Raw genomic sequence first — 24,847 nt, 5'->3', positions numbered from 1 at the left:
AAATGATCTTGAATGATCACTGAAGCAAATATTACTTTTGTAATTAAGAGGTCAAATCAAAATATGTGAACAAAATCAAACATTTTCAACAAAAGTAAAGAGCAAACCACCACGAGCCAATCACTGCCCTTGGGCTGCGGTTATGCGAAGATAATAAGATACACATTCTCTCGAAGACTTGTCACATGACAATTGTGCACACACAGACCCTTTCTCAGAGGCTTCAATCATCTCTGAGGTTTTAGTTAAAAACACCATTCCCCGTGACTATTGCAAACTCTGTCTCAGTTTGGCTTTGTGATTGATCTGTGACATTTGTCTTTTCTTGGATTACCTTGAGAGAGCCTTCTAAAACAAAAGGGATCTTCTCTTTCTCTTTCTCCTTCTCTTGTTCTGGTATTTCTGTTTTGCTGACTACTTTGTTACCTAGAATCAGAGGAAATCAAACTTCTTAGCAACTCAGTAGCAGGAGGTATCACAGAAGAAATGAGTCTCTGGGCTAGCTGGGTCTCCCAAGGCTCTCAGTAGCAACACCTCAAGTATTCATCTTCTCATGTATTTTCTCTTGCCATCTCCAGAGTTACCCCTGAGTGGTACAGAGCCTTTGGCGATGGCGCCTCAGAATACATTCACAGTGTGTTGACATGTCGCTTGAATCCCTCTCCCTAAAAATTTCATGCAATGTATCTTAGTTTACTACCTCCAAACCACAGGAGCACACCTAATGCTCTGTTCCATACTGAGGCCCTTCTCTTGTCCGTGTTCTCAATTCTGTCTTCCAAACATTCTGACATCTTTATTTTAATGGGAGTGGACTCAATGTAACACCTGCTGGGTACATTCCAAGCTGAAGTAACCAGCTTAGGGCTTTCTCCAGCACCTAGATACTGAGCTTTTGGTTTGCTCAGTCACATTAAAAAGGAGGTCAACATTTTCCCTGCCAGTAGATAAGTACACAGTCAGACTTTCTTGTATTTCCTATAGAGCTCCACTTATTACTCTAAGTACCTGGTGAAGTCTTGTTGGGCTCCCATAGGAAGAAGCTCAGCTACTGATAACGTAACCATTTTGCTGGATACCAAAGGATTCTTTACCAGTGTGGTTGAGGTTTTACTTTGGAGTCAGGCCATATGCAAACTCCTCTGGTAACAAAATGAGGCTACAAAAATTTTTGAAGTTTCATAGCTTAGTCTCATCATGAAACATTACTTTCAAATTTAACTAGCATAAATAATATTACTTCTAGAGAGTTTCTTTTCTACTAATGGTGAAATAGCTATACATTTAGATAAAGTTCATATTTCACTTCTTAATAAAGTACCCTCCTTAAAAATTACCTTCTCTCTTTTACCTTTGTTCCTCTTCCCTAATAGGCCCAAAGTTTTAGAAATCATCTAAGACTTCCTTTTAGATTCTTACCTCCAGGCCCTTGGTTTTGTTTTTGTTTTTTTTTTTTTTTGTTTTTTTTGTTTTTTTTTTTTGCTATTTGTTAAAGGGTCTTGGCTTAGTCTTGCTGTTGGACTTTATAATTATCCTATTGAGAACCAATAACTCTGACTACCTCATACACTGCTAATACATTTAGACGGTGGAACCTATGGATTCTATCAGTAAGGACCTTGGCATTTCTCTAACTTATCATATTTGATCTGTAAGTAGATTAAATCTTCCAGAGTTTTCAGGAGACAGGACTGTGACAAAGATGCCTGTGTCTGGCTCAGGCACAACATCATCACACCTAGAATGCTGCTGCTCCATTGATTAAAGAAAGTAAGAACTCACAGGCATTTGGGGGCAACCCTTTTTAATCCTGGAAAATTCAGGCTTGACATTCAGATAGGAGAATGCCTTAGGGTCTAATTTTATGAACGAATGCACTGGTTACTTACTTTTAGATTTTTTGAGAGCAAGAATTTTGCTAGAAGAAATTTTGGCAGCAGAAGTTTTCAGTTCTAGCTCAATCTTGGTCCTGTTGACTTCTTCAGCCATCTTGGCTTCCTGATACTTTGCTTCTTCCTCTGTGATCCAGTCTTGGATAGATTTTGCAATGAGTTCTAAATAATTCCTAGATGAGACAAAGATGAAAAGATGGGAAGGGAAAGTCCTTATTAAAGCCTGTGAACACTCTGGTGCAGATGGTGTGAACAAACTCTTCAAACATGCAATGATTCTGAATTGCCCAAGTGACCAAGAGGTCAAGTTCAGAGATTTGCCGAGCTTCTGAAAAATGCCCACTTCTCTTCATGGTTGAAGATGTGAAGACAATGAGGTCTTTTCATTCGAGTGAAGAACTAAAGACTTCTTGGAAAGGTGTCCTTTTTAATTTAATTTATGTGTGTGTATGGTTCTATCTATGCAGGGTGCCCTTTAAGGCCAGAGAGAACATCAGATCTTCTGGAGCTAGAGTTACAGGAGGTTGGGAGCCTCCTGACATGGGTGCTGGAAGCAGAACTCTGCCCATCTGGAAGGGCAGTGGGGACTCAACCGTGTCTCCGGCACCAATGACTAATGACCTTGATCAACACCAAGAGAGTCAGTGACGGTTGAGCAAGTAATCACTGTCAGTGCAGATTATTGGAACGTGATACAGTACAGTCAGCCTCTTTTAATTGATCACCAGCCACTCCAGTCACGTCATTAAAGAAAACCCCTTCATCTTGCTATAAAGCTTATGGCTCCTGGGGGCATCTACCTTGTAAAATGAATTCCCTAAGCTGCTCGCACATTCGTGCTCCCCCCAGGAAGCCGCTGCTTACTAAGAGTGAGTCATTATTGTCTGCGAATCTATTCAAACTACTTATACTGGTGAGAGTGTTTTTAAATGAAATTCTAATAAATCTATGTGGATGTTTAATGCATGCTCCCACAAAGAAATTAACTGAAATATTTAGGTTTGACAGTAAATATTATTTTGAGACTACATGAAAGTAAGGCTTAACATTTGAAGAAATAAATTGGGGTGAATGGAATACTCAGGATGCCTCAGAGTTTCAATTATTGTTTTTTTTTCTTCTCTCTGTGTCTCTGTGTGTGCATGTGCATAGTGTGTTTATGACATGGTACACACACGGAGGTCAAAGGACAACTTGTAGGAATCGGTTCTCTTCGCCTATCACATGGGTCCTAGGGAGGCAAATCAAGTCAAATCAGCCACCAGATTTGATGTCAGCTGTCTTTAGCTGATGGACCACTTTGTAGACCTTTGATTATTTCCAAAGATATATGACGGGAATTGTGGGTTATGAATTATAGTGTTCAACACCTTCATTTAGAAGGTACCAGGCATTTCCAACTCTCTCTGTCTCCAAGCAAATGCCTTACAGTCTTCCCAGGTTGCCACACACAAGCTGGTTTCTCAGCTGATGGTTACTTTACACTATCAGCTGAACAAGGAACATCCTGAAATGATCGTTACTTTCCCATAGTCTTCTTTCAATCTGTTAGCAAATTAAGATGATTAAAAGGTTAAGAATTCCATTGCCAGAGAGTCAAGGATCTAGCCCTAGCCCTACATAGACTTTTTCAAATTCCTTTTACTGTATCTAGGGTGTCTCATGCATCTGTGATTATGAAAAGAGATTTGTTGAAAAGCAGCTGCATTACTCTAAAGCAAATAAAAAATGCTACTTTAAGCATCCTGAAAAAAGAGTTATCCTAAAGAAGATTATGTTTATGATATAAGATACATGTCCTTTCCTTCTTCCCCGTCATTGTTCTGGTCTCACTCACTATATCATGTCTTCCTAGGATTGCGGCGGCAATACCCTCTAATTAGTCCTTCTGTTTCTAACCTCCTACGTCTCAATTTTATTCTTCATCATCAAATAGACTGACCCTTTTAATTTGTAAGTTAATTTCATTCTTATATTTAGTACCATTCAATGAATATTTCAGATTAAGAAGTGACGTTCTCGAGTGCCGAGAGTCGGCTCGGTTAGTAAAGCGCATGCTGAGCCAGTGCAAGTTTGATCCCTAGAACTCCTGCAAACAGGTCAGGTGAGGAGACAGAGACTCTTGTAATCCCAGCAGTGAGGCGTACCTGTCATCCCAGAGAGGCAAAGGGAGGTGATCACTGGGTGTCCTAACAACCAGCGAATGCAATCACGGAGACACGGGCCAGTGAAAGACCCAGTGTCAACAAACTAACCAACCAACCAACCAACCAATGAACCAACAAACACTGGGTGCGTGGTACCCGAGGCATGGTGCCTAATGAATGATGCCCCTGGTTGCCCTCTGGCCTCCACATGCACAGGCATACAAATGCCTGTGTCCTGGTTAACACCCTCCCCCATTCATTTAGATGAACATGCACACACACAATTAAGAAAAAAGGAACAGAATTCTTAATAGTGATTGGCAACAAGGGATATAGGCTCAACAAAGCCAGATTAGTATTCAGATGAGGATAAGCAAACAATGCTTCAGGGACTTTATCACCCATAGATATTTGCTGAATTAATTACTCCCAAATGTATTCTAGTTATATTTTAAAAAGTGCCAGCTCTCTTTCCCATCTTGCAAGATGGCGGGTGAAAAAGGCCGAGAAACTGATACAAAAGAGGAGAAACCTGCAGCCAAGAAGGCTGGCGGTGATGCCCCTGCCGCTGGTGCATCCAAAAGGGTGACCCTAAGACTAAAAAGCTCAAGAAGGGGAAGCCCCATTGCAGCCGAAATCCAGTCCTTGTTAGAGGAATTGGCAGGTACTCCCGATCTGCTATGTATTCCAGAAAGGCCATGTACAAAAGGAAATAACAGCTGCGAAAACCAAGGTTGAAAAAAAGAAGAAAAAGGAAAAGGTCCTTGCCATTGTCACAAAACCTGTTGGTGACAATGGTGGTAGCCGGGTGGTTAAGCTTCGAAAAATGCCCGGGTATTATCCTACCGAAGATGTGCCCCGGAAGCTGCTGAGCCATGGCAAAAAGCCCTTCAGTCAGCACGTGAGACGCCTGCGTGCCAGCATCGCTCCTGGGACTGTCCTCATCATCCTCACCGGGCGCCACAGGGGCAAGAGAGTGGTTTTCCTGAAGCAACTGGGCAGTGGTTTACTGCTTGTGACAGGACCTCTTGCCCTCAACAGAGTCCCTCCGAGAAGAACACATCAGAAGTTTGTCATCGCCACCTCTACAAAAGTTGCTATCAGCACAGTTAAAATCCCCAAACACCTGACTGATGCTTACTTCAAGAAAAAGCAGCTGCGTAAGCCCAGGCACCAGGAGGGTGGGATCTTTGACACAGAGAAGGAGAAATATGAGATTACAGAGTAGTGCAAGGCTGATCAGAAAACGGTGGACTCACAGATTCTGCCAAAGATCAAAGCTGTTCCTCAGCTGCAGGGCTATCTGCGTTCTCATTTCTGTCTGACGAATGGGATGTATCCTCACAAACTGGTTTTCTAAATGGCTGACAACCTAATTAAACAGCTTCATGTGTCAACCAAAAAAAAGTAAAGGTGCCAACATTGGATACCAATATAAGGGTCAAGGTAATTTAGGTTATAGTTTAAATTATCAATGAAAAGAGCCGGGCTTCTTGTAATTAAAAGCTATCACTTTCTAGGTGAAAGGACGTTTCTAGATAATCTCAAAACAGGAGGGTGTGGCGGTTTGAATAAGAATGGTCCCCATAGGCTCATATATTCTAATGCTTAGCCATCAGGAGAAGAATTATTTGAGAAAGATTAGAAGGCATGGCCTTTTTGGAGGAAGTATGTTACTGAGGATGGGCAGCAGTGAGGTTTCTAAAGCCCAAGTCAGGCCCAGTCTCTCTCTTTGTCTGTTGCCTGTGTATCAGGATGTAAAGTTCTCAGCCCCAGTGCCAGGCCTGTCTGCTTGGTGCCATGATGACCTTGGACTAAGCTCTAAGATTATAAGCAAGCCTCCTATTAAATGCCGCCTTTTATAAGTTGCCTTGTCATGGTGTCTCATAGAATTTTAATGAAGACAGCTCGTTAGAAGTGAAACTACTGCATCTACTTTTAGCATTTTAATGAAATGGCATTAGTGCTTAATAGCTTCAGATGTCATACACAATAATTAAGGCATGATTTAAATGAGCATGTATAATTTCTAAAAGAATATAAATCAAACTACATCTTCTAGAAAGCACATCCTAAGAAGTAATTAGGAAAACTCCATCTATCAAAGAAAGGGATCAATACTAAGACAGAAATACATTTGCAGAATTAAGCAGTTAGAATAAAATCACATTATCAATGAAAATCAAAGTTTACAGGGTATGTTGTTACAACTCCGAGGGAAAGGTATCCTGGCAGTCAGGAGCCAAGAAAGACCCCCAAACACATTGCATAACAAAGCTAACCCAAGAGATGTATCGGGAAGGACACAAGAGGATGGCTATCTCTGCTCCAGAGAGAAGCAGCAGAGAACTGAACAGAAGGCAGGCTTTATAGAGGGTTTCTTGGGGGTGGCAGGGGCACTTTCTCCAGGGTGGCCTGGGATTGGTGGAACTTTGTGGTCCAATCTTGGGCTTTTTTCCTGTAGGTTGGAGCTTGGCTTCCTGTATCTGAAGGAGCTGGAAGTGGTATAGTGGAGGTGGGGTCGGGTGGGGGGCAGAGATGGACTTTTGAGTCCATCAAAGGGCTTACAAACAGAATGGATCCTTTGTAATATCCCTAAAATTATTGCTAATTCATACTAAAATCCTGTAAGAGTCAGGTGAGCTAAAAATCCAGGCTATTATTTGAAAGAATGCAACCATAGAACAAAATGGCGCAGAAGGATGTAAGCGTGGCATATGGGCACAAGTTCGAGGCTCTCATTTCTGGTGACTTCTGTGGATAGCCGCCCTGTGCCTGAGGTGCTGACAGAAAAGAGTTCCTGCTGCAGGAAAAAGTGCCCTTCAGTAGCTTAGCCTAATTTCCCGTTGCTGTAGCTGTGTACGATATGGACATTTTATCATATTGTTAAAAGTTATAATCAGCTAAGAATGATACATCTGAGAACATAGATTTAAAAATGAGGTTCTATACGAATCCTCTGCTTGTAAAAAAAAGAAAACACACAAATTCGCTATTTTAAAGAGAGACATTATTATATACCCATAAGAATGTGAGCATGAAATTGAAAGAAATGAAATTTATGCCTGGCAATGTTGAAGCATGCATGGACAGCCTGTATATGGTGACTCTGTTGAACTTGTCCATATTGGATTTTATGGTCTAAGTTGATGAGGACGACTGACCAGGTCTCTTCCTTAAGAGGGCACCAGCTCTCATTACAGATGGTTGTGAGCCACCATGTGGTTGCTGGGAATTGAACTCAGGACCTTTGAAAGAGCAGGCAGTGCTCTTAACCACTGAACCATCTCTACAGCCTCTTACCATGAGCACACTCTGCTTAAATTGATGGTTATATATTCGTTATAAAGAAAATGTAAATTACCCAAATTTAATGGAGGATTAGAAAGCCTGAATAGAGGGTTTGCTTAGAAAGAACTGAAAATATAGGTAAGTCTTGTGCTCATTTTATATGAACTTTAGGATTGTTCATGTGTTTTATATAAACAATATTTTATGTACAAAATGACATCATATTTTTATATTTATTTGTTTAATTTTCCTGTGTGTAAGTATATGTATACATACCACATACATACAGGCTCCCACAAAGGCTGGAAGAGGGCACTGGATCCCCTGGAACTGGAGTTATGACTAGTTGTCAGCTATCATGTGGATGAACTGACTCTGGACCCCTGCAAGTGCTGGGCTCTTCACCACTGTGCTCTCTCTAAAGCCCCAACATTAGAATTTTGATAGAACTAAAATAAATCTGTAAATCATTTAGGGTAGTATGGACATTTTAATGATGGAGGAGAGTTATCTGTCTATGTTACTTTCATTGGTTAATTAATAAAGAAAACTGCCTTGGCCCTTTAAGAGAACAGAAAATTAGGTAGGCGGAGTAGACAGAACAGAATGCTGGGTAGCAGGAGTGGGGAGACGCTTCAGTCGCTATAGTGAGTCGCCATGCTGCTCTCCAAGATGGACGCAGGTTAAGATCTCTCCTGGTAAGGCACCCCTCGTGGTGCTATATAAATTACTAAATATGGGTTAAAGCAAGATATGAGAATTAGCCAATAAGAGGCTGAAACTATGGGCCAGGCAGTGTTTTAAAAGAATACAGTTTCCGTGTAATTATTTTGGGCAAAGCTAGCCGGATGGCGGGACACAGCCCACCGCTTCCTTCTACATTTTAACAACTAATTCTTCCAACCCAGGACCACACAATGTCTTTCCACTCGTGTGGATTTTATAGTTTTGGTGTATAGATATTTCACTTCTTATTTATATTTAATTTACTCTTATCGATGTTATTTAAAATAGAGTGCTTTCTTATATTCTTTCCGAGATGCTTTTTTTGCCAGTGCATCAAAACACAGCTAACTTCTTTGTAATTTGTATCCTAAAAATGTCTCTAAATTCATTAGTAGCTCTAAGAACAGGAGTGTGTGTATGTGTGTGTGGTGTATGTGCATATATGTGTGCACTGTGAACATGTGTATGTATTTGTGGTCTTTAAGTTTTTCTATTTATAAGATTATGTCATCTGTAAACAAAATAAATTACTTTTTCCTGTCTAACTTGGGTGTTTTTGGTTTCTCTCCTTTGCCTGTTTGCTCTGGTTAGCATTTCCAGCATTAAGATGAAATAAGAGTTGAAGTTGTTCATCTCTTAAGTTTTTCACGTAATGACTATATTATCTAATAAAGGTATAAACGTCTCTTCTGTCTTCTATTCAATTTTCATGGAGTCTATGCTTTTGTCCTTTCACGTTAAGTCTCTGTGTGCCCTCAAGTGTAAAATGGGATGTTTACAGTAACAAATGGTGATCTTCTATCACCTGTGCATCCGCTCCATGCCTCTTCAACAGATAATATGATCCCTTTACATTTAGTGCCGACATGCAAAGATTAACTATTGTTATTTTATGCATATTTCTCAGTGGTTCTTCCTTCATTTCTGTTGCCATGAATTTTTGAACTGTTCTGCTTTCATAACTGCTTACTTTTGTGTGTGTGTGTGTGTGTGTGTGTTTAGATAGATTTTGCTTTCTGGTTTGTACAAAGTTCACTCACACTCAGAACACCCTTCATGTGCAACAATGTATTTCAAGCTGACAAAAGCCTTACTATGATCACATATTAAAAATTTCTTCTCCATTATCCACATCTATAATACTGATGTCACTACGTATTTCTATATAATTTGACTATTAATTATTTTTGTAAGTATAGTTATTATTAATGCATTTGTCTTTTAACTTTTTGAGACAAGGTCTTGATAGATAGACCAGGCTTCCCAGGAACTCAAGACAATCCTCCTGACTCAACCTCTCAAGAGCTGGGATTATACGCATAATGCCACCATGCCCGACTTTTCAAGTCTAATTTAAAAATAATAAAAATGAAATAGAAAATATTCAGGGTCTAGTGACTATGACAGACTTTGGGTCAGTACTTAAACGTCTCTTTGGCTGTAGCTGTCTTTATTTTCAAGTTGCACCAACCATCAAAAAAAAAAAATACATCTCAACCTTCCACAAAAAATAAAAAGTGGAAATAAACTTGGAAAATATCCCTCAGCACCCTTATTAAGAATTCTATAACCTGTATATCAAAACCAAATAATAAAGCTTAAAGGGAAAGGAGTCAAGTCTCACTCACTTCAAAGCTAGGCATGACATTAGCAAAGCAAAAAGACACATAAAATTGTTATGCACTGAATCCTTAAAATATTTCCTTAATCACATGTAGCATTATGAGAATGTTCTCTCAGAGATGCACTGGAGGGAATGCTCTCAGAGTTGCACTGGAGAGAATGCTCTCAGAGTTACACTGGAGGGAATGCTCTCAGAGTTACACTGGAGGGGATGCTCTCAGAGTTACACTGGAGGGAGTGCTCTCAGAGTTACACTGGAGGAATTGCTCTCAGGTTACACTGGAGGAATTGCTCTCAGGTTACACTGGAGGGAATGCTCTCAGAGTTACACTGGAGGGAATGTTCTCAGAGTTACACTGGAGAGAATGCTCTCAGAGTTGCACTGGAGGGGATGCTCTCAGAGTTGCACCAGAGGGGATGCTCTCAGAGTTGCACTGGAGGGGATGCTCTCAGAGTGGCACTGGAGGGAATGTTCTCAGAGTTGCACTGGAGGGAATGCTCTAGAGTTGCACTGGAGGGAATGCTCTCAGAGTGGCACTGGAGGTGTAGTAAGCAAGTGATTCCAGGAAAGAAAGAAATGAAATATAAATATTGGCAATGGAAAACAAGGAACAATACAGATTAGTATTTTAAATACACCTACTACACACCTGAATTATATCATCTTATAACCTTCAAAAGCAAGTTTTTACGGCATTCTGTTCCTCTGTTTGTTCCTCAGGTCCATTTCTTTTGTCTTTGTTTTTCTTAGGATTTTATCATTGTTATACATACAGTAAGTGCTGAGTACACATTAAATACTACAAGATAACAAGAGATAACAAGGTGCTCTGGCTATTAATAAGGAAAGCCACAGTCTATAGGAACAAATAAATAAAAAGCCAGAATAAAGCAAACCAACAGACAGCTACTGAGAACTGAAAAGAAGCAGTGGCTCTTAGGTCTCCATTTTCCGGGAACTTGAAGGCTAATTTCACTAGTTCTTCAGTTGTCCTAGTCTTGAATCTTTTCCAGAACCAGTAGAGTAAAGAAAAGTCAAACTGTTTTGCAGTTGCTATTTTAATGTCTCAGAGTCAGTCTTGCTACAGACGAAATTGAAAATACTTCAGTAGCATCTCCATTAGATTCCCTGAGGGCAAGAGAGACTCTCACTCTTGACGGTACAGTATCAATACGTAGTATAGTGCATAGCACACAGTACATGTTAATTTAAGAAGCTACATTGAATCTATAGCTCTATATCTATAGCGCTATATAAATTGAGTTGAATCACAAAAAGTCAGAGTAAGGAACCAAAACCTAAGAGGCTACCTCAGCCGCTGTTTAATTAATTAAATTATCTAAGTCACCTGAATCCAACATTAGAGTGAAGAGCAACATTCCAATATTCATGACGCAGACGCTGTATATTCATTGGGTTATGAAAAACCAGAAGCAAAGAATTGTCCTGCGTGTGGTAATAGGAGTCAACACATCGATACTGCTGATGGGCTTCCTGAAGGACCTGAAGATGAAATAATTGTATTGGTCAGTTGTTTTATCCCCAGGTGAAGAGTTCTCTGCTGTAGCAACATGGTTGCCCCCTTCCTCCTTCTTATTTCTACACCATTGGCCAACTTTGAGTTTCCAGTGGATTCCTTCCTAACTACTAGGAAATAAGATCATAAAATATAGTACATTTTGTGATCCGTTCAATAACTCTGTGGAAAAACAAACAGTAGGTTCTCAGGTGGAGATACTTGCTAAGGGCTCTCCACGAGTGTTGGTAGATGGTAATCAGTCAGTTCTTTGCCCTCGCAGCGCTTTTTGATTTTTTTTTTTGGGAAATGGTTTCTCTGTGTATTCCTGGTTTTTCTGGAACTCACTCTTTAGACAAGGCTGGCCTTAAACTTAGAGATCCTCTTGTCTCGGCCTCCCGAGTGCACAGATTGAAGGCATGTACCACCAGTGCCTGGCTAATCAGTCAGTTCTGTATCTAATGGTTGCTTTTTTTTTGCCTCCGTATAGATCAATTCATTTTTAGCATAATTAAATGTTACAAATAAAGTGAACCTCATATGCTAGGCTGTGCTTGACCTGCTCCAAGTTCACAACCTGACACCCTAACCCCTAGTGTGATAATATTTGGATGTCCTTGGGAATGTTATAAGGGTGGGGTTCCCATGATAGAATTTGTGTCCTATCATCTAAACATTGAAGCTTGCTTTCTTCCTGCTCCCTCTCTGCCATGGATGACTCAGCAGGACAGCGTTATATGGAAGCCAGGAAGAAAGCCCTCATCAGGAACCAACCATACTAGCGCCTGGAATTTGTTCTCCTACTTCCTAAGCTCTGAGATGATACTCTTGTATTATTTCAGCTACCCAGCCTGAAGTATTTTGTTTTGGCAGACTAAGACAATAGCTAACATATTTTTCCTGTTTCTAAATATCAGGTCTCATTTGCTAGCACGATAAGGAATTTGCCAAGAACAGGGTTTGTAGGTTCTGGTGCCAGAGTTCAAGACAGCTGTCTTCCAGCTCCGATTTCTCTCTTCCTCACAGTGTGCCCTCTATGTATAACTACGTAATAGTGAAACAGGTGGTTGGTCTTTCTCATAGGTGCCATTGCTATTTGCCCCCCACTTCCGCCTTGCTTTAAAATATAACACCCTGAGCCTACATTGCAATGGCAGCCACCAGCAGAGGGCACCAAGGCGTAGCTGCTTTGTCCTGCTTCCTGCTCAATGTCAGCCAACAGTAGGAAATTGGCCACAGGAAAAGGAAGTAGACAGTAGGGGGCTTTTGTTTGTGTTTTCAATACCAATCTACTGTAGGCAGCTCTGTGTGCTCCGCCGTGGGATAATCTCAAGGAATGGCTAGCATGTCAGGAAAGGCTTGCTTCAGGTTTGCCTTCATTTCTATACTGATAATAGATGCAAAATAACATTTATCCCCCTGTATGCAGGTCTTGATGGAGTGCCCTGTTCATGTTTACTTCTGTTTGCTGAGACACTAACCATTTCTTACCTACTGTTCTTCAAAGGCAAATTTCTCTGAGACGATAAACCCAAGAGACAAATGTTTGTTTACAGTGAGCAGTGCCCCATTCTTGCTTTGACCATTGGGCAAGATTATCAGAGCTGTGACCGACTTTCAGAATTTGGGAACTGTTTCAATTACCTTTCCTTTTTTCTGTGAATTGGTGTCTGCCGTTTACATGTTAATATTGTTGTCTCATGTTGTTCAGGAGAATGAGTTCCGGGACACTGCTCTAACTCAGTGTGGGGTGTTTGCCTAACATAAGCAAGGGCCTGGGGGTACCACAACTAACAACGACCACTGCAGCAAAAACAATTGGCAAAAAATGAGAATAAGTGCCAGGCACTGTTCCAGGAACACACAAATGAACTCAATGGACAAAATTCTATTCCACAATTGGATTAAGGTTGCTACAGGTCCACTCTAAGTTCTGTTCAAGTGGATGAAATATTTGAATTACAGGGAATGGTTGGGAGTGAGAGCCAAAGCAGTCTGATACTTCAAAGGATGTTTCAATAGGAGGTAAGGATGGTGTTCAATTAAAACTAATGTAGTTAGATCTTACAGGTGCCCTTGTACCCCTGCAGAAGGCAAGCCACCTTCTACCAGGCTACTGTCTGTCCCCCTACTACAGTAGAAAAGAGGGTGGCAGTCCACAGAAGGTGAGCCAAGGGGTTCAAGAACAGAGGGCCCTAGCCACTAGGCAAGGAGAAGCACTTTCAAGAGAAACCAGAAATTATGTAAATGTCTAAATCACAAACACAAGTAACAAATGTGGGCCACGTATATAATTCTAAATTTTATAGTTGCTCCATTTTAAAAGCTGAGGCAGGTAAAAGCAATGTCAATGGTATATTTTGTTTTGCTCAATATATGAAAATGTTATCATTTCAACATGTAGTAGATATAAATATTATGAACGAGATATATCATTATCTCATGCCAAGTCTTTGAAACCCGGTGTGTTTGGCCCAGATAGCTCCATGCAGAGTGCCATGTGACTGTCTTTGTTTCTGTTGAATTCCTCTTTTCTGGGGAGAACCATTTTTCTTTATTATTGAGGGGGTTGGGAAATTGCTATTCTTTTCATAACACGGCTCAGTAGATTCTCCTGGCTTTAAAAATACGTGGGATGTAAATCTGATCCAAATGAGATTCAAATTGGAAAGACAAATCAAACAGAGTACAGGTTTCATAAAATCTAAAAGCAGCACGTGTTCATTTCTGGGTGTCTCACTATTCTCCACAGCAGTTAAAAGCGTGTTTTGCCAAGGTGCCTCAGTTTCTACGATTTAACAGTTTCTGTGTCATAGGCTTATTCTGAGAATATACTCAGACGCAACCGCTGGGGCCTCACACACAGCACTTAGCGCAGTAACTGCCAGCCATCACAGCTACCACTGGCCGCTCATCCAAACAGAAAACACCGCGAAACATAACCAAGTCTAAAAAGATTGGAAAGACATAGGGGGAAGATGGTGTCGCTTCCTCGTAAAGCCCAGCTTAGAAAACACTCAAAGCAGTCTTAATGGAAACAGTTCTTCTTTGAAAGGATCTCAGCCCTTTGGGGGGGATTTCCTGGGTTGCACGGCTCAGTGTGGGAACAAACTCATTTTGTAGCTGAAGTCAATGGGAATCCGGGGCTGAGCTCTCTCTGAGAGAGTGACCCAGAAGTGAACTGTTCACAGTTATAGCCCAGCTCTCCAGACCGATCTGCTCGCGCGCGCAGGTCTCCTGGAGAATCACAGCCCATAAATACCTGAAGCAAGACTTTCGGCTGAAAATGCTCAGTAAAGCTCCAGTCCGTTAGGCTGCGCTGCTGCGTTTTCTTTATGTCCTCTAGATTAGCTTCCACCACCATCTTCTTGGGTTTCTTTAAAAAAAAAAATCCACTGGAACATGATTTCAGCTCTAATTTGTGCGCGTCCAAATGGAGCCCTGTTAGACTCTGTGGACTCACCCCCATGCGCCCCATTTAATTGTGGGAATCTGCATATGTATAGATCCATATGGCAACATTTTAGGAGGGCAGCTGCCAGAAAGAAGTACGCCTTTGACTCTTTTTTTTTCAAATGTGCAACATAACCTAAATATTTTTATTGTTAGGTTATACTCTTCGGAGTCCTGTTAGCAATTATAGGCAGGCTTTCTGAACTCACTTCAAGACAGCGTTAGTTCTACGTGGGCTGTATGGTCAGCAGGTGTTTGTGAGGAAGCCAAGCCACACTGTCTAGAGAGGGCCAGGGAGTGGGGAAGTTCTGCTTAAGTCAGTGAAGCCAGGAAAGTTAACCCTTTCACTCCAGGTGGAGGGGGTATGGGATGTCTGAATAAGCCCTTTCCCCCCCACATCAGCAGCATTTGCCTTTTAAGTCTCTCTCTCTCTCTCTCTCTCTCTCTCTCTCTCTCTCTCTCTCTCTCTCTCTCTCTCTCTCTCTCTCTCTCTCTCTCCTCAGTTTGGTCAGAGGGTCTTCTCAGATCATCTGGTCTGTCATCTACACTTTCAGGAAGATAATTCCTTACCTTTTCAAGAGAGCCATCCTTTGTGGCTGCTTCATCTTTGATCTCATTGTCCACGGTCTGCTCTGTAAATCAAAGACACCAACATCCAGTTGTGTTTGGGCTTTGTTCTTGCCTTTGGTCAGTGCTGGGTCTTTTTGTTGCCAGTATGATCTATGTCTCTGTGCTGAAAAGGTGATTTCTGAGAGGCATGTTTCGTGCCTCCAAAGAGGTGTTTGTGTCAAGAACTCTAAGCCAATGCCTACCTAGAATTTATCCTAAACTCTTTGAAAAGAACCCGACTTCTTATCTGCTGAGCACTAAATCATACCAGCTATTCTTTCAGGCTGTCTATTGCTCGCTTCTGGCAGTGCACCTTTGCCTTCACAAACTGTAAGTATTTACTGGCTAAACTAAATCATCGGTTCACTGCTTTCATATATCTGACTCTGGTGGCCATCATGAAGCAGATTTTTGGTGAGCCTTGCCTGGCGGCTGACAGACCAGGGCAACGGCAGGGGTGTGTGGATGGGAGACCTAGCAATGAATTCACCTACTAGCGAGTGACAGCACCCTATCATTCTGTTGAGATTTTCTGTCCATTCGTCATGAACTTATTACTTAATGCGCATGTGCACACTGACAGGCGGAATTTAACAAGACATTAGTTAAATGGGTAAATGAGTGGGCACTTGGACTCCAATGCACCATGCCATTAGCTCTCCCATGAATGAGAGTAAACTTATGTGATGATAAGGGCTGTGATGTCATTGTTGGCCAGGAAGCAGTGGCCATCTGAGTGGATGGGAAAGAGGCAGAACTTTGCCACGGATTTTCACATCATGGAGTGGGCCAGAGTAAATGACACACAACAGAGAATGCTGGTGATGTCCCTCCTGTAATTTCCCTCACATTCCCTGAAATAAATGGCGTATGCCCGAGAAGGTTACGTGTTGCAGGAACATGCTTTAGTGTGACTGCATGGCTGAGTCTGGCTGACTTCTTACCATCTTGAGAATAACTGCAAATCAAATGCCACAAAGCTGCATATCAATTGCTGCAGCCTCAGTCTTCCGACACTTTGCCCACCCCCTCCTTGATCTTCCCACTTCACATGCACTGGCCCACTTGCTGTGTGTGGGCAATCCTACACTCGCTTTCCCGCCATCTGCCATAGTTTACTCTAAGCTATTGCCTAATTCACACTCTGGTTACCTTCCTGAGAGTCTCTGCCTCTTACTGAACTCCATTTGAAGTCATAGCATTGACTGTCGAGGGGTCCTGTTTGTTCATGGTCTGCCCTTCTGCTTTGAATCTTAGTTGCTGAAGAACAAACATGCCCTCTTTGCACCCTATATCCCTGGAATCTGGGGAGGATTCAGTAATGTGTTTTTTCCTTTGATCAAATTGGGTGAATCTATCACATATTGAACTACATTGAACTGATGGAAGCATCATAAAGAAAATAGAAATATGGAGAGAAAACTATATGAAAAGCTAATTTGAGTGTGAGCATAGATTTACCTTTCCATTCTGTTGCAAAGAGGATGTGCTAATGTTCTTCTCTCTCGGGGGGGGGGGGCATAGTTACTTACATCATTGACCCTAGTTACCTCTTGCCCTGGGTTGCTACAGGTCACAGAATTAATGCTTTTGATTTGGAGCGAGATGCTAAAGCCAATTCAGTTCTGCATTTGCACAAACATATCCATTGAAGACAAAACTCAGGCCAACTCTAATTCTCAATAGACCATGACGTCCTCTGTGCCACTGAAGCAACTGATATGAAATCTGTAGAAAAAAAGTTCTTCTATCCTGTGGCCTGTCAGATTTCCGGGAGATTTGATATTCCCTTCTGTGTCTAAAGATCCAGGAACAAAACCAGCTCTTTAGAAAGTCTGTCCAAAGCTTATGTACCAATGATTTTGTCAAAGAAGAGAGCACTCTAATACTAAGCTGAACTCTTTATTTAAGAGTAGAATAAAAGCCATTTTTTTCTCTCTCTGATTCCTTATTTCAACCACATAATCCCTTGACAGTGTGATTCAGTAGTTTTTGACACATCTGGAAATGGATGCTTTCCCTTCCCTTTGAAAAACAGCTTCCCTAATCTGTTTTACTTTAGAGATAACAAGATCCCTCTGCAAAGCAGTTACTTTATTAAAAAAACACCCAACAAGCATAAAGGGCACATCTAAACCTACCGCCTCACGGTTATCAACTCTCAGGTTTTTCATAAATATCCAATGGGCCCTGTCAAGTTCAAAACAGTCTCAGATGGAAACCCAGGGTTTCGTTAGGAAAAGCACCAATATCCAGTCCTTCATGTCCAGAAACAGGCACACCAATGCGTGTGATGCTAAAACGGTTGTGCAGGGAAACACAGGGATGATTTCTGCTTTGTGTAAATGGAATTAAAGTGTCTGCTTTTGAAGTATGAACTAGAGTCGGGGGGAAGGTGGAAGGCTCAGACAACTTCCTTTCCTTTCACGGGAACAGTCACGGAGATACAAGGCCAGCTGCCTGGTCGGCTTAGATGCAGTGGCTCCTGAGTGAAGGTCTGTAGTCATTGCGGAGGAACGCTTAGGGCTGAGGACCCACCCTCAGAACTGCTGGGGCCCCAGAACATGCTATGTACAACAGCATTTCAGCTTGAGGATTGGGAGCCTGAGAGCCGTCCTCTCCATAGTAGCATAGGAGTGGTTTGACCACCAGGTGGCAAGCGTTGCCTGAGGAAAGAACCCGCTGCCATCAGAAAGATAAAACAGCAAAAGGGACACCTCTCTGTCTTCCATCTCTCCCAGCTGACCCTGTCCCATGTCAACACAAGTGATCTCTATCCTATGTGTACATCCAGGGTATATGATGTCTTAACAGCCAAAGTCAACTTATTCTGGTCCCCTCTTCCGCCTACCCTCCCTTCCTCTCACCTCTCTCTCTCCCTCTCTCTCTCTCTCTCTCTCTCTCTCTCTCTCTCTCTCTCTCTCTCTCTCTCTCTCTGTCTCTCTCTGTCTCTGTCTCTGTCTCTCTCTCTCTGTCTCTCTCTGTCTCTGTCTCTGTCTCTCTCTCTGTCTCTCTCTGTCTCTGTCTCTCTCTCTGTCTCTCTCTGTCTCTGTCTCTGTCTCTCTCTCTGTCTCTCTCTGTCTCTGTCTCTCTCTCTGTCTCTCTCTCTGTCTGTTTCTCTCTCTCTCTCGCTAGACTACCAGGTAGGCATATTTAAGACATAGAAGAAACCTACTGTTGGAAAGAGGGAGAAACACAAAGCAGCAAAACCAGGATAATAGCTAAGAACCAACATGACAAAAATTCCAAATATGACCCAGCTCTTAGCATCCTGAGGAATTTTTAGGGCCCCGGAAGCCTTATTCTGAGGTGAGGTAGAGAGCACCGCTGTCCTGTTCCTATGTCTATGTTGTTGAATAAACTCCTTAAACGTCTCTGTCCTGGCTTTCTCATCTGTTGGACTGAGGCAATAGCATCTCGCTCAGTGGTTCAGGTTTCTGTAAAGCAGTGATATACAGAAGATCCATGTCATGGCACCATGCTTGGGATACAGCAGAGCCATCCCCAGACAGCACCAACTTCTCTGTCTTCTCTCCCCCTCACATATCTAACCTGCTGACAGTTAGTTAGCCAGCCGCCTTCAAAATTCTACTCACTTCTGACCTTTCCTTTTTCCCCCATCCAGATAAGGAAGATGTCAAGATGACCATAGTCAACTCCAATGTAACTCCGGTGCTTTGGGAGTGCTTACCCTTACCTTCAACACACCTCTTACTATTATGAACTGCAGCATACACAGAGAAGAGGCCACAGCATGACTGCTTCCTACAGCAAACAATTATAAAGAAAAGTGCCAGAGCCTCCTGTCTGTGTGCATCTTTAGCAACCTCACCTCCTTTGCTAAACTTTCAGATGGGACTTTGAGAATTTGTCCTGTGTAATTTTAGTCCTGTAAAAAGTTGCTGCAACTGGATAAAGTTAATATTTCATAAATAAACATACTTGCTACCTCCAAGGAGCTATGGTGTTGTGGAGGCCTTACTGGTTATTGAATGATTACAGAAAGCAGCAAGACATAATAGCAGGGCATAAAGGAAGTAGTTACAGCATCTCTTGGCTACAGCACATAATAAGGGGTGGTGGGACAAGGTATAAAGAGATTTTAGAATAAGGAGTGTGATCATAGAGGGTGGGAAGGAGAGCACACTTCATTCAGCAGGTCGTAGGGAGCTGCTGAGAATGATATGTGGGGAGCATAAAGGGACCGTCAGATAAGGCACGTGCAGATTAAATTCAGTGCACCCTGTGCCTCCTAATGTCACTTTTACAGGGTTGTACCTGGGGATCAAAGTAAGGTCCTGAGCTAAAATAGGAGCCAAAGGGAAGGCATGTTCACTGAGTGCTGGTTTCGTGCCAAGCTCTATACTTGGCATTTTGTTAGGGCATTACAAGTAACTTTAGAGTAATTTTACCGTACAGTCATGAAGTTCTAGAGGTAGAAGTTTTGGTTATGTTCATTGTGCTGGGTTTTCTATGGGAAGAGTGAACAGAGAAGATGCCTTGATGAGCAGAGCAGGGAAGGAAGGACTGACAAATCCCACTCAGTAGGTTTACTTAACCAATTAACTTAGACGTTAATCTTTTCCTTCAGATAAAGTACAGAAGCATTCGCATTTAAATGAGGCCTTTTGCTGTTTTCTCTCTCTTTGTGTCTAAGCATAGCAGAGTCTTCATACACTTTCACTTACCCAAGGACTCTGGGTGGGGCCACATGGACCCACTGGTCTCCTTCTCTGATAGCTGTCTGTTAGCATCCGAGGGTCTCATGGTGTCAGAACTAGAGTGGTTTACACTGTTAGCAGCAGGCTGATCAGGATCCGGGGAATTTCCATATCTCTCAGCCTCTTGCTCAGCCTTTGACAAATTCTGGTCCACAAATAGTGTTCTGTCTTTGTTTTCAGTGTCTAGTCAGGATGGAGAGCAGCTATTAGACACAGTACCAGGATGGCCACTCCTCTCCCCTTCCACACAGTGTACCTGCCACTGGCTTGACATTCTGGGTGTTCATCTTGTGGATGCACCGCTGCCTGATCTGCTTCGCGAACCTGGCAGGGTTGTCCCACGGGATGTTGAAACTCTCACCATCTGTCTGACTGACCACCTCTGCAGGCTTGAGCTCTCCTGTTTCGTCTACCTCTGAGAGCTTCAGGCTCTCAAAAGTAAACACCTTGAAGGCTCGTTCTACTTCATTCCAGCTCAGCACTTCTGCAAGAGAGCAGGCCCCCTGCCTTGAGGAAGGCTTTCATTAGTATACAATACAGTGTTAACGCAAGGGCAGCTGAGAGGTGCCAATTGTTCATGGCACCATGGGTGTGACCTGAATTAAAATACAGGCTTCGTAAGTCTTCAACAAATCTCAACGGGCCTGAGCACTAAGAAAATCATAGTTAAGATGTAACAGATCTGAGGGATACTCCCCCAAAACTTCATGGCTTAATCAGTGTTTGGTACCCATATCCACTTGCCCGAACTTTCCATGGTATTGGATTGGTTTAGATAGCATATATTTAAGGTTCTGTTGGCACAGATGTGCTGTGGGAGCTTCTTCCGCTCCTTCAGCCAATAGCCTTTAAGATACCATCCCACTTGGGCATGGTCTCTGCTGCTTTAAAAAGCAGCAGTAGCCCTGCTCTCGCTCTCTTGCTTCTGGCTCCCCGCTTCCGGATGCTAGACCCTGTTCCTGTTCGCTCAGAGGGCTGTTGTCTAGGACAGTGATCTGTAAGTTTACCCCTTAAATAAATAACCCTTTTATTAATCATAATTCCAAACTGGTGTGGGATTGTTTTGTGACTTCTGCCTTCAGAGATGGCTTTTGAAATTTGTCGTTTATGTCTATGATACTTAGAAGGTTTTCCTGCTCATTCAGGGTCAGAAAAAGACACCTGCAAGAACTGCTACTTTCCGTACTTGCACTTCCTAGTCTATCAGAGCTCGGTCGTCTCTATTCAGCTGTGGCCACTATACAGTCACTAAAGCTATCAGCGACATTCAGCTCTGCTGCAGGAGCCTAAGAGTCAAAGAAGAACATCATGCCATTCTTCAACTTTCAAAGTTCATGATGGAGGTTTGAGAAGTGGAGACTAACAGGCTTCAATAATATTACAAGGGAGCAGCAATCAGGTAGATTGTTCCAGATTAATGCCTCCTAGATCACCTTCAACTCCCCCTCCCACACCTCACAGAGACAAACAGAACAGCATGGGAAAACAACATAGGGATCCAGAAGAGACACAAGAAAGACCTAAAAGGGAGTTACTGAATGAATACTCTTTGATCTGGGCTTCGTAGTCAACACCTTTAATCCAAGCACTTAGGAGGCTGAGGCAGGAGGATTATCATGCATTTTAGGCCAGCCTGGAATTTATCTCAAAAACAGAAAAATGAAAATAATGATAATAAATAAATATGGTTTTGAGTACCCACTGGGTATTAGTAATGACAGTGAAGGTTAATGAGTAAAGAAATAGGCTCATATCTATCACAGAACACCAACAGACTCATGTGCTATGGAATATTAGCTGAAGATGCCTCCCATCCATTTATGCTGTGGAATATTTACTCAGTGATGCAAAGAGGTGTTGCCATCTTTCATACTGCATTTGCTTAACTCTGTAAAACTTTGCCTGTCTAAAACACTTGATTGGTCTAATAAGGAGCTGAATGGCCAATAGGCAGGCAAGAGAAAGGACAGGTGGGGCTGGCATGCAGAGAGAATAAATAGGAGGAGAAATCTAGAGAAGAGAGAAGAAAGAAGAGGAGGAGTGTTTGAAGGAAAAGGAGAGGTGTACACCAGGGGCCACCCAGCCAGCCACCCTGCCAGCCACCCAGCCAGCCACCCAGCCGCCCAGCCAGCCACTCACCCAGCCACCCAGCCACCCAGCCAGCCACGCAGCCGCCCAGCCAGCCACCCAGCCAGCCACCCAGCCACCCAGCCAGCCAGCCACCCACCCAGCCAGCCACCCAGCCAGCCAGCCACCCAGCCAGCCACCCAGCCAGCCACTCAGCCAGGCAAGGAGTAAGAAGGAAAGCTATATAAAATAAAGACAGGTAAAAAGCCCAAAGGCAAAATATAGAAGAAAAGAAACAGGATAATTTAAGTTAGAAAAGCTGTCTAGAAAGAAGCCCAGCTAAGGCTGGGTATTCATAAGTAAGAATAAGTCTCTGTGTCTTTACTTGGGAGCTGGGTGGCAGACACCCAAAGAATAAAAAAAAAGGAAAAAAAAAACAGAAAAAAACTACACACATGTACGTGCCAGCAGGGATGATAAGAAAGGAATCCATTGAGGACATCAGAAGTTAATGCGAAAGGATTGTGAGAGCAAAACTCCTTTAGGTAATAAAGCCAAAATGAGAACAGAGTGAAGGGACAGGTGACAAGAGGTTTCAGTCTGTATCAGAGTCCCAAGAGTAGTCTGAGACGAGATGGGATTCTATCGGTGTGTGTGTGTGTGTGTGTGTGTGTGTGTGAGTGTGTGTAAGACTTTTGAGGTGATGTTGAATTTGACTTGAAAATATGTTCTTCATGGGTTTAATATCTACATTCATTAGAAAAATTGATTTATAACATCCTTTTCTTTAAAAAAATCTTTGAGAATTTCATACATGCGAACAATATATTTTGATCTTGTTCATCTCCCCCACTCATCTCTTCATCTTCTTTCCTTATCTCCTGGGCCTCATAATGGCCGTTTATCCTGCTCTTCTTCCTCCCATGAGAAGAGGTTAGCTTGGCTCTGTGCACTCTTGAGTGCATCCTGACAAAGGGCTGTCTCTCCATCACTCTAGCCCTAGGACTAAGGTCAGTTATGGTTCAGGGAAGGCACGTGAACTTGAACTGATATTTGTTCTCCCTTCAGCTTGGTAAGGAAAGGGTGCCAGTGAGAGCATCCGAGGGCCAGAATTTCCAGCATGAATCTATGCTATCATTACAGTCCTAGAAGGTTTGGACTAGGTGGATTCTGAAATTCATTTCATTTAGGAGATTTTATGGTTCCGTAATCTATCTTTCCTTACATTTCCGTTTCTGTGACTGGCAGTGTAGTTCCGTGGTAGGGAAACTGCCTAGCATTGGCTAAATCCTAGGTTCTATAAAAAAGATGAGAGAGAAATTCAATTTCTGGATATAAATCCCGCTTTCTGAATTCTATCTTGGTGACATTGGACAGGGGTTTTTAATTGCCCCTCCTCACACCATTTCTCCTTCCCTTTCCACCCTCCTGTGCAGGGGTGAGCCAAGGACGTGCTCACAGTCCACCAGATGGGTGCTCCAGTCAAATTCAGCTGACCCAGGCCTTCTATTTCTTGTCTTTGACCCACAAAGAACGGTGGAGTGACTCAAGGTAAAGAGATAGAAGGACAGTCCTGTCCCTTCCCAGGTTGCACCCAGAAACCCCCCCTTCATCCTCCCGTCTTTGGGGCCACAAAATCCCACAGCGCAACCTGTTTGGGTGCCGGGACCGGGAATTGAGTGCACCCAGGCCAGTGGGAAGTCCCCTGTTTCATTAGCTTGCCTGCAGCAAGGTAGGCCCTTTGTCAGCGAGCTGCTTGGCCAGCAAGGAGACCTGACTGTCTTCCAGAAGATCCATCATTCATTGGGGTGAGTGAGTGCCTGAATCGCTGCAGCTGCCCAGAGAGGGACCACGGACATTTCCCAACCCCCCACACACTTCCTGCTCTTCCTGCAGGGGTTATTCTCCCCGGATACTGCCTTTCTCTTCCTGTCCCTTCCCAGCTTGCACCCAGAACCCCCCTTCATCCTCCCAGCTTTGGGGCCAGAAAATCCCACAGCTCAGCCTCTTTGGGCACCGGGACCAGGATTTGAGTGCACCCAGGCCGGTGGGAGGTCCCCTGTTTCAATAGCCTGCCTGCAGCAAGGTAGGCCCTTTGTCAGTGAGCCACATGGCCAGCAAGGAGACCTGACTGTCTACCAGAAGATCCATCATTCATTGGGGTAAGTGAATTGAATTCATTGGGGTGAATTGAACTTCTAAAAGAAGACCCAAAGGGGATTATTCAGAGGAAGAAATGGGCAGGCGCCAATGCAAGAATTCCTCCAACAATTTGAAAAACAACATGAAAGCACCAGATCCCAGCGAACTTATAACAGGAGGACTTGAACACACTAATCAAGAAGAAGTAGAAAAAATTGACTTTATGAAAGTAATAGAGTCCCTTAAACAGGAGGTGAAAAACTCACTTAAAGAAATGGACAAGAAATAATAAAAAGTTTGAAGAATTGAGTAAATCCATAAACAATATCCTAGGAAACCAAGAAAAAGCAATCAAACAGATAATGGAAACATTGCAAGACTTGAAAACTGAAATGGAGGCAAGGAAGAAAACACAAATAGAGGGCCAGCTGGATACGGAAAATCTATGTAAACGAACAGAGACTACAGAAACAAGCATAACCAACAGAATACAAGAAATAGAAGAAAGAATCTCAGATTCTGAAGATACCATAGAGAAAATAAACACACTGATCAAAGAAAACAGCAAATCCAACAAATTCTCATCACAAAACATTCAGAAAATCTGGGACACAATAAAAAGACCAAACCTAAGAATAATAGGCATAGAAGAAGGAGAA

General features: G+C 42.7%; 1 protein-coding gene and 1 pseudogene across 1 annotated transcript in view; one reads left to right on the top strand and one right to left on the bottom strand.

Annotated features, from left to right (window-relative positions):
- The window catches only part of Spag17 (sperm associated antigen 17), a 219,833-nt gene that overhangs the window by 84,372 nt on the left and 110,614 nt on the right, over positions 1 to 24,847 (bottom strand). The window contains exons 14-20 of the mRNA XM_038311719.1: positions 20,236 to 20,463; positions 19,947 to 20,162; positions 15,220 to 15,281; positions 14,459 to 14,572; positions 11,029 to 11,183; positions 1,890 to 2,065; positions 335 to 426 (exon numbers count right to left, since the gene is read on the bottom strand). Coding sequence (XP_038167647.1) covers positions 335 to 426; positions 1,890 to 2,065; positions 11,029 to 11,183; positions 14,459 to 14,572; positions 15,220 to 15,281; positions 19,947 to 20,162; positions 20,236 to 20,463 — 1,043 coding nt within the window. The remainder of the gene's footprint in view (positions 1 to 334; positions 427 to 1,889; positions 2,066 to 11,028; positions 11,184 to 14,458; positions 14,573 to 15,219; positions 15,282 to 19,946; positions 20,163 to 20,235; positions 20,464 to 24,847) is intronic.
- LOC119801086 lies at positions 4,526 to 5,399 on the top strand (annotated as a pseudogene).

The sequence above is a fragment of the Arvicola amphibius genome, chromosome 14, assembly GCF_903992535.2.
Source record: "Arvicola amphibius chromosome 14, mArvAmp1.2, whole genome shotgun sequence".
Taxonomy (NCBI): Eukaryota; Metazoa; Chordata; class Mammalia; order Rodentia; family Cricetidae; genus Arvicola; species Arvicola amphibius.
Note: the sequence above shows the minus strand (reverse complement) of the source record. Positions and strands in the feature narration are given on the sequence as shown.